The sequence below is a fragment of the Cygnus atratus genome, chromosome 2 (assembly GCF_013377495.2).
Source record: "Cygnus atratus isolate AKBS03 ecotype Queensland, Australia chromosome 2, CAtr_DNAZoo_HiC_assembly, whole genome shotgun sequence".
NCBI classification, from domain to species: domain Eukaryota; kingdom Metazoa; phylum Chordata; class Aves; order Anseriformes; family Anatidae; genus Cygnus; species Cygnus atratus.
Window position 1 is genome coordinate 159,993,798 of NC_066363.1, and position 14,250 is coordinate 160,008,047.

A 14,250-nucleotide genomic window follows, 5' to 3' on the forward strand; every position below is an offset into this window, starting at 1 on the left:
AGGTCTGCGGGCTGGCAGCGGGCACAGGTAGCGCAGCGCAGAGCTGCCTTCAGCAGAGCTTTGTTTGTGCTAAATTAAACGCTCGTCGTGCCTCATTAGCTCCTGTCTCCAGCAGGGTGGTTTCGATGAGCATTTCTGCCTCGAGGCGAGGAAGGTGGCGGGCGCTGGTGGCTCCCAGCCTGAGCTCGGGCGCTGTCAGAGCGCAGGACAGCACCGCCGTGGGACGCCCCAGCTTGGTTCCTGGCCAGAGGCGGAAATGTGCTCCGGTGTCGTGCCGACAGCCTCTGGGCATCGCGAGCGGAGAGGTCTGAGGGTCGCTGCCCTCGGAGCAGGGGTCTCCCAGCTCTCGGTCCCTTCGCCTGCTTGCACCTTGTCTGTTCCGTTTCCCTTCTCCCAGCTCTGCCTCCGGGCTGGCAGCCGTGCCCGTGGCTGCGGGTTGGTCGCACACACCGGGCTGGGGGCGATGGAGCCCCCTGGGGGTGTCCCGGTGCCCGTGCCAGGCTGGTTCGGTCCCCGGTCACCTCGTCGCTGCCTGCTCAGCCCCTGTGGCGGTGCGCTCCTGCCACCACCCCCTTCTGGGCAGCCGTGCAAATACCGAAAGAAGCCGGTGCCCGGGGCTGAAGGCAGGGGCTGGGCTGCACCAGGGGCGAGGCGCGGAGCTGCGGTGCCCAGGGCTGGGGCAAGAGCCTGTGGCTTGCAGCCAGTCCCACAGGGGTGGCTCCAGAGAGGAGCTGCTGCCCGTCGCCCCGTCCCCCGAGCCAGCAGACCGGGGCAGGCGTGCACATCCCGGAGCTACCTGTGACTCCACAGAGCAAAAATGTGCTGGAAAATTGCTCGGCGCCCGGGCAGGCCCTGTCACACAGCTGAGAGCAATTGCCGCACGGCTCTGCGCGGACGTCCGCCCGTCCCCTGGCACCGGCCAGGGAGCGGAAACAGTCTCCAGAGCCGCGCGTGTTCCTGCTGATCCCGGGAGCTTTCCCCCTCGCAGGGTGCGTGCGTCAGAGCCGGGCAGGGAGGCGAGCGGCCGCACTGGGGAGCGATCGCATCGCTCCCGGCGCCGCGGGCAGGAGGGCACATCCATCCGCACGCGGTCTGTCCAGAGCCGGCTGCTGCCTGCGGCACAGCTGGAAGATGCTGTGAAACCCGGGGGGGCTGCGTCTCCCACGGCAGTGCCTGCACGTCCCTTTCCCTGGTTGTTTTCCCCTCGCCACCCTGGCGGCACACGCGCTGGTGGTGGCAAGCAGGGGGAGGAAGGCCGCGGGAGCCCCGGTACGCGCGGCACCAAACTGGAGCAGCCCTCCTCCTCCTCCGGCCCGTGGCTGCGGCCGGTGCCTTCTGCACCTCGTTGGTGCCGGGCTGTGGCACGGGCAGGCGCCCGGCATGATCCTGCCAGGTGCACGCTAAGGTGACCTGCACTGCCGTGCCGTGGGTTTGGGTGCTTGAGGACCCTGTCCCTGCGTGACCGCAGCAGCCACGGTGTGGGTGGGGACGAGTTGGCAGCGTCCCCTGGAACCGGCGAAGCGTCCTCTAAGTGCTGAGTGTTACGACCTCATCTGCGGGACCCGAAAGGGCTCCACTGAAGCTTTCCTCCCCAGCGCCTCCGAAGTGCGCTTTAAAAGTGTCCGTCGCCGCTCGTGCATGCCTTTGTCCTGCCTGAGAGGCAGGGAGGCCTTCCAAACCCCTTTCTCCAGCTCTGAGACCACTAATATTGAAATTAAAAATACAAAAATTCCCCCTGTGCAGAGCAGAGCACTTCCAAACCCTCGCGTGAAGCCCCCGTGCCCAGCCCAGCTCCCTGTGAGGGCAGCACCGGACGCACCCAGCCCGCGGCCCCGTACCCAAGCCGCTCGGTGCCTCCGGACCCTGCGGCACGGAACGGAGCGGCCTCTGCCCGCTGCCCTGACTCTGGGGGCTGAGGCCGGGCCGTGCTGCTCCGGCACGAGCTGCTCCGACCTCGACGTGTCCGATGGCCATGCAGAGGGGCTGGGGAGCCTTCGCACCCCGGTGGCCCTCAGGACAGCCCTTGCCTGCCCTGAGCCTGGGGACGTCCCCCCGCAGCCCGTGGCTCAGCGGGGGCACGGCTCCGTGTGTCCCATTCCCTGCGGAGCTGCTGCGCCTGGGAGGAGCTGGATGCCAGGGCAGGACACCCGCCGGCCTCCCAGCGCTCCCCTTGCTGTCCCTGGCTGTCCTGTCCCTGGCTGCCCCAGCCGGGAGGTGCCGCACAGCACCCTACAGCTCCGGGGCTGGGCTCCTCCGCACAGCGGGTGCTCACCAGGGGTGTCCCGGTCTGCATTTGCTTTAGGGTCCACGCCGTGCATGCGAGGAGGACAGAGGTGATGGCCGCGCTCTTTTCACTGGGTATCCAACACCCCCAAATCCCCGGGGCTCCTCCACGCACCCCCTCCTCCATCCCCCGCCGTCCCCACCCCAGTGTCGGGGGTTCGCTCGCGCCTCCAGCGTTGCTGCGAGCCTCGTCCCGCGGGCCCCACGCCCCAGACCCGCAGGCACTGGGCTCAGCCCCCAGCAGGGGCTCAGCTTCGCTCCATCCTGCACACTTTATAGCCTCGGGCCGCCGTTTTGGTGACGTTAGGACGGAGCATTTCATTGCCCTGCAGCCAGGGGCCCATGAAATCGCCGAGCAAGCCCTGCCTGGAGGAGCACGGCCCAGCGCTGAGCTCGTTGCGCCGTGTGTAATTTATTTCCCCAGGAAGCCCGGCTCAGCTGCAGCATCTGGTGTGCAGAGTCCCTGCCTTTTACCTGCTCCTCCAGCTGGGCTCCGGCATGGCACAGGGGGTCGGTGCTCGCCCCGGTGCCGGTGCTGGGGGAACAGAGCTCGAGCTGCGGCTCCGTCGCTCGCTGACCGACGGCACCCGCAGCCAGAGCAGGCGAGCGAACGCGGTGAGGGCGAGAAGGAACGGTGAGGGTCTGGAAGGAAGGAGGCTGCTGCCCTCGGGCTGAACCATACTCACTTTTAATTATACAAGTTGCTCAGGCTTTATATTATCATATCAATGACATGAAACACCAGCATGTATTGATTAAACTCAACAAATGCAGCACCCCAGGACTCAGAGTTCAGGGGATGGCGTGGCTCAAAGCTGGAGGGGACGAGGGGAGCGGGCCGGTCCCGGCAGCGGCTTCCCCAGCGCTGCTCGATCCGAGCGGGGCGGGCACGTCCAGGCACCGGCTCCCCCGGGAGCAGCCGCCCGGGCACCCGCAGGGGTTGGGGCCGGGACCCCCAGTCCAGGGAGCGCCGGGGCATCCCCGCGACTGGCGCTGCTCCGGCCCCACGGAGTCCTGCCGCCCCCGCGGCCACCTCCCGTCGGCGGCCACCCCTCCGGCCGCTCCCCAGGCACGCGTCCGGTCGGGGCAAGGTCCCGTGGGTGACGCCGTGCGGCTGTCCCCAGCAGCAGGGTGAAGGCGGGAGTGTCCGTGGCTGTGGTTTTGTGTGTGTGGCTTTTCCATCCTTCCTCCTTCTGCTCCTCCGTGTCGTCCTTCCTGAAGAGTGGGATCATCTAGCTCCGAATCGCCGTCTTCCTGTCTCGGTCTTTACTCTGCAGAGAGGGGGAAGGCCGAGTTAAGAAAACACACCTGGGGCCGGGAGGTTTGCCAGCGCTGGCGGCGGCCGGGAGCCTCTCGCTCCCCCCCGCGCCAGTGCCTGGCAGGAGAGGCCGGCGGCAGCTCCGCACCGGCTCTTCCAAATCATCGCCCCCCACGTGTCCCAGGAGCCCGGGGGGGTCTGCGGGACCGAGCCGTGCCTGCTGCAAAGCCCCGCTCCCACAGGTGCTCCCACGGCTGCCTGCACCCCGGGGACACCAGGCTTTGCCGCCCTGCTCCCGCTCTTCCTCCGCGGCGCTCTCCCGTGCAGTCACCTTCCCCCCGAGCCCCCCCAGGACGGAAGCCTCTGCCCCCACCAAGGTGCAGGGAGCAGCGCCTGCCACAGGGCTCCGGTCCCTGTCCCTGCACCCTTTGCTCCCGGGACCAGGACCGCCGTGCGCCCTGCCGAGGTATCGAAAGCACCAACGCGTCCCTGTCCGTGTGTCGCCGTCCGCAGCCCGCAGCAAACTTGCTGCTAGCAGCAGTCCTCCCGGGCAGCCCCGCGGTGGCGGCCGGGCCGCGAGCCAGGCTTAGCCCTCCGGCGCCAGAGCAGCCCCGCACCACCGCCAGTTCCACCAGTACAACCGCTGCCACCATCACGAGTACCAGTACCGCCGGTACCGCCAGCACCATCACTGCCACCACACCACAAACCAGCACCACCTGTACCAGCACCACCAGCACCACTGCTATCACCACCACCAGCACCACCAGCACCACCACCGGCACCACTGCCACCACCAGCACCATCAACCACACCACAAACCGCCCCCAGCACCACCACTGCCACCACGCACAGTGCCACCGGCACCGGTACCGCCCCGGGCAGGTGGGCGCAGGCAGAGCTGCTGCTTCCCATTTCCAGTTTGCCAGGACTCGTGGCCATCGGGGTCTGGGGGCCCGGGGCCGGGAGCTGGGGGACGTGCCCCTGTCCGTGCCGCGCGTGCCTTGCCAGCGTGGCCCGGCCGAGGCTGTGCCCGGGGCCGGCCCGCGGCGTGTTGGCGGTGCAGCCTCCCCCACGGCTGCACGTGCGGCCCCTGCTCTGACTCTTCCTTTGTTACCGGGGGTGGGGAGGGGAGGGGAAGGGGAGTTCAGCTCAGAAATGGTAAAATTAAATTTCCCAGATGTTCAGGCCCCAGGAGTTCTTGTGCTGTCTGGAGAGGAAATGGGGATTCGGAAAATCCCGCCTCATATTTTTTCCCCTATCACCTTGCCTTTCCGCTGCCATTAAGTGCAGCAGGAACAGTAAATTACAGGGCTGCGGAGCCGTCCCATCTTGTAGATACCGTGGGGGGAGCGGGGGACGGCGCTGGGCTCTGCCCTGGGCTCTGGCAGCGCTGCCTTGAGCACGCAGGGCGCTGGGTGCAGACCCAGGGCAGCGTCCCGGTGGCACCCGGTGCGTGGCTCGGCCCTGCCCGTCCTGCTCGCTGCCCCAACGCCTAGCTCAGCGCAGCACCGGGAGAGGCCGTGCGCCGCAGGAGGGATTTTGCCGCAGCAGCAAGGGCGGGCAGGGGCTGCAGGGTCAGCAGGCTCTGCCCAGAGCCATCGCCCCGCTCCCACTCCCCTCCCTCCGTCCCCATCCCAGCCCTGACTCAGGCTGCGAATCCCTGGCCGGGAGCTGAGCCACGAGCCCATGGGTCAGGGGCCGGAGCGGGACAGCCGGCGGTGACCTGGGTCTCAGCATTTTGGCAGGTCGCCGCCGTTCACCCACGCTCTGTTTAGCAAAGCCCCTGGGATGCGTCCTCGTCCCCTGGTGTCCTCGCCTCCCTGGTGCCGCCGAGCTCCTGCGCCGATGGCAGAGGCTCAGCGTCAGCGCTGCCTCCCCGGGGCCTGGCCTCCGGCCTCTGCTGGCCTCATCTGTGCCGCTGGGCGCGGTGACGCCAGCCACGCTGGCAGGGCCCCTCGTCAGTCCCCAGGGTCCCCGCAGGCAGCCCCCGGCCTTGTGGGTCGCCCTTCCCGGGGTCCTGTCCTGGGACAGAGGAAGAGCCCCGGTCCTCTCGCTCCCCTGCTGCAGCGCCGTGCCCGGTCCCCTCGAGGAGCCCCCTCCGGCTCCTTCACGTGGGACGGGGCAGAGCTGTCCTCGCCCCTCCTGTCCTCACGTTCGGGAGGCTTCAGCACCGCTCTGCCCCGTGCCCCACAAGGGAGGTGAGGAGCCCACTGCCCATGCTGCCCGGTGTCCCACAGCGGCACAGGGGCTGCGTGCTGCGCCCTGCCAGCACCCTGCAGCTCCCCACAGGCAGTGGGTGCAGGCGGGGGCAGTGGCAGGGGGCAGACCCGCAGGTTCCCTCCGGCAGCCTGCCCCGTGGTACCTCTGCCCCGCGGCGATGGGCAGACCCGGGCACAAATCCTCAGCTTTGCCAGCTGGGCTGGGCCAGGGGCACGGTGCCCTTCGGCCCTGGCTGGGTGCAGAGCCCTGGTGCTCCGGACAGCCCCCAGTGCATGGGAGCCCTCCTGGCCGTGCCTGGGACGAGGGACAGGCCTGCAGGCTGGCAGGGCTGCACCCTGAGCACCAGTGTTGTCCCGGCTCCTGTGGGAGCTGGGAGGATCAGCTGCCCTGGGCCGGGCTCATCCTGAGCCCCGTGGCCCCTTTGGAGTGCTCGGGGCCAAGACTGTGTCTGTCCCCGCAGACGGAGCCGTGGGGCAGCCCCCGGGGCGCGGGGTGCAGGCGGTGAGGCGTGGGAGCAGCGGGGCGTTGCTGCAGGGCTTTGCCCCCATCCCCCTGGCTCCCCCTGTGACACCTTTCAGCTCCCCGGTGGTCTCAGTGCCCCCTCCCCACTTTGCTCCCTTGCCAATGCGTGCTCCCGCTCCAGAAGTCAGCGTGCCCGATGCTGGACACGTGTCCCTCGTTCCTTTATCAGCGTGCAGTCCTGGCACTGAGCTGGGTGAGCTGTCCCCATGCCCTGTCCCCACGCTCTCCTGCCCCTCGGTCCCCACCGCGACAGCTCTGCGCCACGCAGGCGGCGGGGCCGTGCGTGTGGTGAGGGCTGCGGGCACGCAGAGCGCCGCGAGGGGCCCTGTCCCTGAGCACATCAGCAGGAGGCCGTGCTTGGACGTGGGCTTTGCGCCGAACTGGCTCCGGTCCTCCCCCCAGCCCAGGCTGCCCGAGTGCTGCCCCGTGCCGTGGCTGCTCCCAGCAGCCCTTCCACCCGACGCGCTCCCTGGAGGAGACGCAGCCACGGTTCCCCCACGGCGCCGCGTGTCCCGGAGGGGACGGCACGGGCGGCACCCCCAGAAGAACCCCGGGAGAAGCCCAGGGGCTGGGTGGTGACGAGCCAGCTCTCATCCAGCACACTGTGGGGGCGGTCGTGGTGACCGCTGCTCCCGGGCCCCGCGCACCGGCGGGGATGTGGCGTCCGCAGCCCTGCGCTCCCTGTCCCTGCGCCTGCCTGCAGCAACTGCCTGCATCTGCTCCTTGTGGCACCAGGAGCCGTCCCGGCCACCCGCACATTGTCCTCGTGAGGGGAGCCAGGACCCCTGCTCGCAGGGTCACAGGTCCCTGGTGATTAGGGACAGTCCCGTCCGTCCCTGCCACCTGCCTACACGTGGTCCTGCAGCAACACGTGCATGTGGCAAACGCGCTGCCCCTACCAGTACGGCCTCGCCTCCCTCCTGCTCGCGCCCTGACTGGCGCAGTCCAATCCCCGAGTGGGTTTTGGCCTTTTAGTTAGAGCTGGGACTGGCACAAAGCCCGGCAGCCGCCCGCCTGGGCAGCCCCTCAGCAGAGCCTGGCCGTTCTCCAGCCAGCAGCGGACCCCTACACATTTTTGGGGAGGCTTTATCCGGGGAGATGGCGGTGGTTTTGGCCAGGCAGGGAAAAGTCCCTGGGGGAAGGCGTCAGGATGCCAGGGCACGAGGCTGGGCTGTCACGCGGCGTGAATCCAGGCAAGCCCTGTGCCCGCCGAGGCACCACGCTGCCCACAAGAGTGGGACGAGGCAAAGACCCAGATCAGAAGAGCTTGCAGAAAGCGTGCTGCCACAGAAAGCATGCTGCCCCCATGTCTCTCGGGGTGCCACAGCAGCCTCAGCATCCCACCCGAGCCCTCATCCTGGCACCCCTCGCCGCAGGGCTCGTGCAGGCTCGGGATGGGGACGGCGCCGGGCAGCGGGGAGGGCTGGGAGCCGGGCAGGCGCTGGGCCTTTTGGGGAGGAGGACACTGCGGTGAGTCAGCTGCAGCAGCACGGCGCGCGCCGAGATGTCTGCCACTGCTGGCTGGCTCAGGGAGGGGCGGCACGGCACGGCACGGCACGGCATGGCACGGCATGGCACGGCATGGCATGGCACGGCACGGCACGGCATGGCGTGGCATGGCGCGGCATGGCACGGCATGGCGCGGCGCAGCATGGCGTGGCATGGCGCGGCACGGCATGGCACGGCACGGCACGGCGGTCTCCAAGCATTTGGGGACAACTGGTGGCAGAGGGGCTCCGCAGGGCGGTAGCACGGGGGGGGCTTGCTCGGGAGCCCCATGAAGGGCATCCCACACGAGGTTGCCCTAAGGAGCCCTTTCTGTGGCAAACTGGAGAGCCGGAGACAGACAGACGCCGTGGTGTGCGGTCGCGCTGGTCGAAGCGGCATCCGTACACGTAAGCACAACAGAGGCGGTGGAAAAGGGAACGCTGCTGGCTGGGGATGGACGGGGCGCTCTGACCTGGGCACCCGGCAGCGCAGGGCAAGCCGCGTTCCAGCACGGGCTGCCTGCTCCCCGTAACGCTCCGTGGGGAGCGAAGCCCCCGTGTCTGGGGAGGGGTCTCGCCCTGCCTCCCCTATGGGCAGGGGGTCGGAGCTGTGGGTGCTGGAGCTCCCTCGCACCAAGGCTGCGGGTGCTGGGCAAAGGCCGGAGCTGGCGCCCGTGGGTGCTGGCACGGCTTTGGGTGCGTGGCGTGGGCGAGCGGTGCCACGCGGGGCTGGCCTCCCCCGAGGGGCCGGCGGCTGCCGAGAGCCGGGGTCAGGGGCTGGGAGGTGCAGCTGCGCCGTGTTTGCAGCTCCAGAGGAGATTGCTTTCATTTCCTCGCCATTTGTCAGAATGCCTTCCTGATAAAAGATGGTTTATTTTATTCGTTTAACACACAATAAAACCTATCGAGTTGTTATCTGCCTGTAAAATCTCAAGCGCAGACTGAATGCGTAGGCAGGGTCCGTGCAGTCCCAAAACTAGCCCACTTCTCTGCCAAACCGAAGGATCTCGTCCCCTTCGACCGCCGCTGGGCGCCTGGTCTCGGGGAGGTTTATGCAGAAGAGCTGCGGGAAGGGAGGTGGCCGCCTGGGCCTGGGGTTCCTGCACCGCTTTGTCCTTCCCCTGCACCTTGGCACGGATCAGCCCTGGGGTTTGCTCCCGCACAGGACCCTGAGCCAGGAGCGGGTGCAAAAGTGGCGATGGGGATTTATAGGAGCTGATGCAAAAGCGGCGACAGCAGCGAGAGAGACGGAGGGCGCTCGATCTTTGAAGCTGATACCGGAGGTTTCCGGGCGGGCTGGTAGCTGCAAGTGGGGAATTTTCCAGTTCAGCCCTGCAGGAGCTTCCCCACCTGCAGCTTCCGTTTCTCAGCGGGGGTAACGCTGGCTCAGCTTGCAGGGGAGGCAGGTGAGGGTGGCGCTGGGGTGCAAGGGCACTGCGCAGCCTGCGGGTTGCGTCCTTCGCCCCCCGGCGAGAGGTCGATGCTGGTGCTCGGGAAAGCCAAGGGCAGGGGAGGCGCTTGGTGCCTGTGGCCCAAGAGGGAAGAGCCCGTCTGCTCCTCTCGGATGACCTAAGGGTTGTCAGTGTAAATCCTGGCGGAGATAAGGGCTCCTCGCAGCGTTCCCTCCTGCCTGCGGGTCCCAGGTCAGTCTCCTGCTCGAGTGAGTTGGAAAGGACGCGCGAGGAGGATTAACGGGGTTTGGGGTTTTCCTGCTCTGAAATACTCAAGCTGTTGGAGTTTGCTCGTGGCTGGTTATACCGCCACTGCTTCATGCTTAATGAGCCTTGAATCCTCCACAAAGACGTCTCCCTCCTCAGGACGTTACTCACTGGGGTTAAACGGGTTCAAACGGTGGAGGAGCGTGCACGCACGGCTCGGGCGGCCGGCCCCCCGCCTCTGCCTCGGCTCCCCCGCTCGCCTTTACCTCTGCCCTGCCAGAGACCGTCTGCGACGTGCTGGAGACCGAGAGGATTTTAAAGCCCAGACACCAAGGGCTCAGCGCAGGCTCTGCCCGCCCCTGCTTCCCGAGCCCCCTCTTCTCCTTGGGCTTTGTGTGCATGAAGAGCCCCGAGCAAGGCTGCAGCCCCCGCCGCCCCTCGCTCCCTGCCCGCCGCTCTCGGGGCAGGTTTTGTGTCCCCTGCACCACCAGAGATCTGCCGGGCTGGCAAGGACGTGCCAGGCAGGCTGTGGCTCTCCGCCTCTCCCGGCCGGTGGCACTCACCCCAACAGCCCCGCAGCCTCGCTGCACAAGGTGGGTTTCCACGCGCCCCACTCCCCCTGCCCTCCGCGGGCAGCGATGCCCACGCCAGGCCCGCCAGCCCCCGTGGCCACGCTGGTGCCAGGCTGGCAGCCTCTGCTGGGAGGCCGGTCCTGGCACGAGGCCGCGCTGCCTGCAGGGGCACCGGGAGCACAGCGCTCCCCTCGGGGCACGGGGAAGTGGAGGCTTCCCTGGGGAACGGGGCTGGCTGGGGCATTACGGCTCCCATTCGCCCGGCGAGACCCGCCGGTGCCCGTGGCGAGCAGGTTCCTGAGGGCTCATCCCCGCGGTCCTCCGGGGTGCTCAGTGGTGCTCCCCCCATCCCTGCGGCCCCTTGGGCTCCCAGCACAGCCCCCAGAACCCAGGCCCTGCTCTGGCAGTGGACGCGGGGATCTGGCCACCGGCACCGAGGGGCTGAGAGCTGCGGCCGTGGCCAGCCCCACAACCAAGTCGCTCTCGCCTCTGCGCCTGCTGCCGGAGCAGAGGTGCAGGCTTTCCTGGCTCGCTTCCTTTCCCTGTGCCTCTGATTTCCAGCTCCTAAAATCTCACCCTCAGAGGCTTTCCCGATCTCCCATCCCTTCGCCTTTCAGCGTGCAGTATTCGGAGGCAGCTGCTGGGGCTCGGGCACCAATCTGGACGTGATAGAGGGAGGCACCATATTTTCCGTGCCTAGGTTTTGGGCTTGCTGACGGGCTCCGGCGCGCTCTCCTGCTCGTGCCTGCGCTGCTCCCGGAGCCGTCCCGTTGCCGTCCCCCTCTCCCTCTCCCGCGTGCTGTTCCAACGGCTCCGCTCCCCCGGCATTCCCTAACCCCCTCCGGCCGAAAGCCCCGCGGGACGGCGCGCGGCCACTTACCAGCTTCCTCTGGTTGCTGAGGCAGAAAGTGCAGATCTGTTTGGGCTGGGAGTTCTCGGTGTCGCGCGCGGGGGGGCTGCTGCCGCCGTGGTGGTAGAAGGCCGGGGTGGTGTGGCAGGGCTGCCCGTCCCCGCACGCCTCCCCCACCAGCAGCACGTTCCCCAGGTGGGAGATGTAGCTGGAGGCCAGTCTCAAGGTCTCGATCTTGGAGAGCTTCCTGTCGGCCGGCTCGGTGGGGATGAGCGTGCGGAGGGCGGTGAAGGCGGTGTTGACGCTGTTGGTGCGGTCACGCTCCCGCGCGTTGGCCGTGTGCCGCTGCCGGGGCTCCCTGCTGATCCGGTTGGGCTTCTTGCCGCTCCTCCGCTTGCCGGCCTTGAGGCCGTAGCCGTCGGCGTCCAGGTGGTAGGGCTTCTCGTCGGAGCCGGAGCTCTCGCTGCCGTTCTCCTCGTCCTCCGACAGCATGCTGATCTCGGGGTACAGGTACCGGCTGGGGGCCGAGCGCAGCATGGCAAAGGACATGGTGGGCCGCGCGCGCGGCGAGGGGCACCGGGGAGCCGCCTGGGGACCGCCGCCGACCTCCTCCTGCTGCGGGCGGCCTCAGCTCCGCTGGCGCATGCTGCGGCCCCGGCTCAGCTCGGGGGGCCCCGGGAGGGCTCCGGCTGGGAGGCGCCGCGGCGGGGGGGCCCCGGGCCCGGCTCCCCGCCAGCGCTCGCCGCGCGCAACGGGTTAAGGGCTCCTCACAGGCAGCGCTGCCGCTTCCCCTGCCGACACATGTGCATCTTAAGGCGCCGAGCGTGGCAGGAGCGGGGAGTTTTATAGCACCAGCAGTGGTCAGCCAGGCCCCTCCTCCGCGCAGCAGCCCCGCTCGCTCCCAGCCGCAGGCTCACGCCTACCTGAGCTCACCCTCCGTCCCGTCCCGTCCCGTCCCGTCCCGGGGGGGCTTAACCCTTCCGGGCTCAGTGGGGTCCTGCCCGCGGGCGGGGGCGGCCGCAGCCCCCCGGCAGCCGGCTCGAAGCACTTGTCGCCATTCACCTGCCGACCTGGGGCCTCGGCCAGCACGGGTGGGCTGGGGCAGCCCCTCACCCGTGGGGCTGCGGGGGTGCGGGTGGGCGCAGGTCCCTGCTGGGGGTCCCAGGGACCCTGCCTGCTGAGGCACGGGGGGGCTGCTCAGCCCCACGCTTGTGGGGCACGGGAGCTGCTCATGCCTGGGAGGTGGCCAGAGCTGGGGCCGCTTGCCCCAGGCAGGGGGGCTGCGGGTCAGGATTAGTCCCTGCAGGGAGAGCCCCCCCAGGGCTCGCCCCCCCCTTCCCCACAGCCCAGCCGAATCCATCCTGCTGCTGCTAATGGGGCAGAGAGGGAGGAATTAACCCTTCAGGGGCTGCCCAGCACCACCCCGGCCGAGGCAGCAGCTCCCTCCTGGCACAGCCGGCTGCTCTCATTTCCCCCCCCAGACATCTCCAGCCCCCGTTAAGTCTCTACGGGCCGGGCAGACACATCCAGGTGCGGTGCCCGGTCCTGTCCCCGTAACCTCGTGGGCCTTGCTGAGCCCGCTGATGCCAGCACCTGCTTCAGCGCTGGACCTTGCAAACTGCCCCTGCTCCCCCCCGTACTCGTCCCGTACGTGCTGGCAGCTCGACCAGAACCTCGGGGCATGCAGCGGAGGCATCGAGCAGGGCCAGGCATCGGCTGCCGCTCGCGTGGGGCAGCCCGGGCTCCCCAGACCGTGACCAAAGGAACCCAGGGCTTTCCGGTGCTTAATGGTGGGCGTGGGGCTTGGGGGAGACCCAGCCTCCGGTTTCTGCTCTGCAGGGCTCTTGGCTCAGTGACGGCTTTGGGCAGGCTTGGTGCGGCCCCAGAGCCGCTTGATTTTACGGGACAGGTCACGGGCTTGGACACGCAGAGGTGCCCCAAGGCTGCTCCGGAGCCTGCTGGCCCAGCTGCTGCCCTGCGTGCGCTGGGGCAGGGGACGGGCAGGGAGGTTCGGCCGCGGTTATGCTTACAGCCAGGCACGGGGCGGTCCCTGCAGGCCCCTCAGCCGTGGAGCTGGCCCTGCGGTGTGGGGCTGGGATCCCGCACCCAGCCTGGGTCCCGCGAGCTGGGGCAGGCAGTGCTGTGCCCGTGGGCTGCCAGGGAGCTCCGTGACCTCCTAAAATGTGCTGCGGGAGCCGGGTGGCACGGTGCTCGTGGCTGGCAGACCTTGCTGTCCCCGCACGGCACAGTTGTCCCTGCGTGGCACGGCCGTCCCCGCACTGTGTGGGGCCGCAGCGGGCAGCCTGGAGCTGCGCTGCTCGGACCCAGCCCCCTTCAGGTGCAGCTCGCAGGGCGATGGCTTCTCAGGCCAGCACGGTCCCCGGGGACGCGTGGTCCCAGCAGGGACCCAGGGACAGCTCCGCCACCCGTCCCTGCTGGTGCCTTTTTTCACCTTTGCAGTGTGCTACCACAGCTCATCAGCGGCCTCAGCAGCTCCTGGAATCCAAGCCACTGTCATCCCCTTCCACGGCGCTGGGCGCTCACCATGTGTGCTTTGGAAGCCCAGGCTCCTGTAGGCATCTGCTTTCGTTTAGCTCTGCTAATGATCCTGCTTTTCTCTAGCACCTTCCATCCAAGTGTAATCCCCAGGCTCTTTCCCTGTGCTGTCCTTCCTGGTGAGAAGCACGTCCGTATCCCTGCGGCCCAGCTCCGGGGAGGAGGAGGGGAAGGAGAAGGAGGAGGAGGAGGAATTAGGGGAGGAGAAGAAGGGGGAGGAGAGGCTGCAGCCCTCCTGCCCACGTAGGACGGACGGGTGGCAGCAGCCCTGTCTGCAGGTGACGCTCAGTGCTGGGCTCTGGCCAGAGCACCAGCCCTGACACTGGCTCAAGGTCCCGGTCTTAAATAAAGCAGGGGCGTTTGGTGCCGGCGATCGTCCCAGCCCCCAGGCTCCGCAGCACTCCTGGCTTCCCGCAGCTCCCGTGATGTCCCGCTTTGGGCGCCGTTTCCCAGCGCTGGCCGGCCGGCAGAGCGAGGTGCAGGCGCCTTCTCCCCGGGAGGCCGCGGCTGCACGGCGCAGCCAAGGAGCCTGAAACTCCCCGCTGCGATCCGGCCCCTGCCCCAGTTTTATTACCTGGAAGTTTGGCCCGTCCGCCCGAAATGACGCCGCTGCTCCGCTGCGGAGGTGCTGCCTGCAGCGCCCGCAGCCTCCCCTCTGCTCCCTGGGCCCCGGCGCTGGGCTGGGGGCAGCCGGGCGTTTCCTGAGCCCTCCCCAGTCTGCCAACCCCCGGGACGCTGCCCAGCTCCCCGCCAGGAGCCCCACGGCCCATACAGGAGGGGGTCCTTGGGGTGCCCCGCTCCTGCAGCCCCCCGAGCCCAGGCTCTGTGAAGCTGCTCCCGC

General features: G+C 68.6%; 2 protein-coding genes across 2 annotated transcripts in view; one reads left to right on the forward strand and one right to left on the reverse strand.

Moving 5' to 3' along the window:
* Positions 1-14,250, forward strand: part of BOP1 (BOP1 ribosomal biogenesis factor) — a 53,731-nt gene that overhangs the window by 29,214 nt on the left and 10,267 nt on the right. The window lies entirely within an intron of this gene.
* SCX (scleraxis bHLH transcription factor) lies at positions 3,390-11,476 on the reverse strand. Its single transcript, XM_035570176.2, has 2 exons — positions 10,884-11,476; positions 3,390-3,554 (listed from the first exon to the last, which is right to left on the reverse strand). The coding sequence occupies exons 1-2, from the start codon at positions 11,400-11,402 to the stop codon at positions 3,516-3,518; spliced, it is 558 nt and encodes a 185-aa protein (XP_035426069.1). The 5' UTR covers positions 11,403-11,476; the 3' UTR covers positions 3,390-3,515.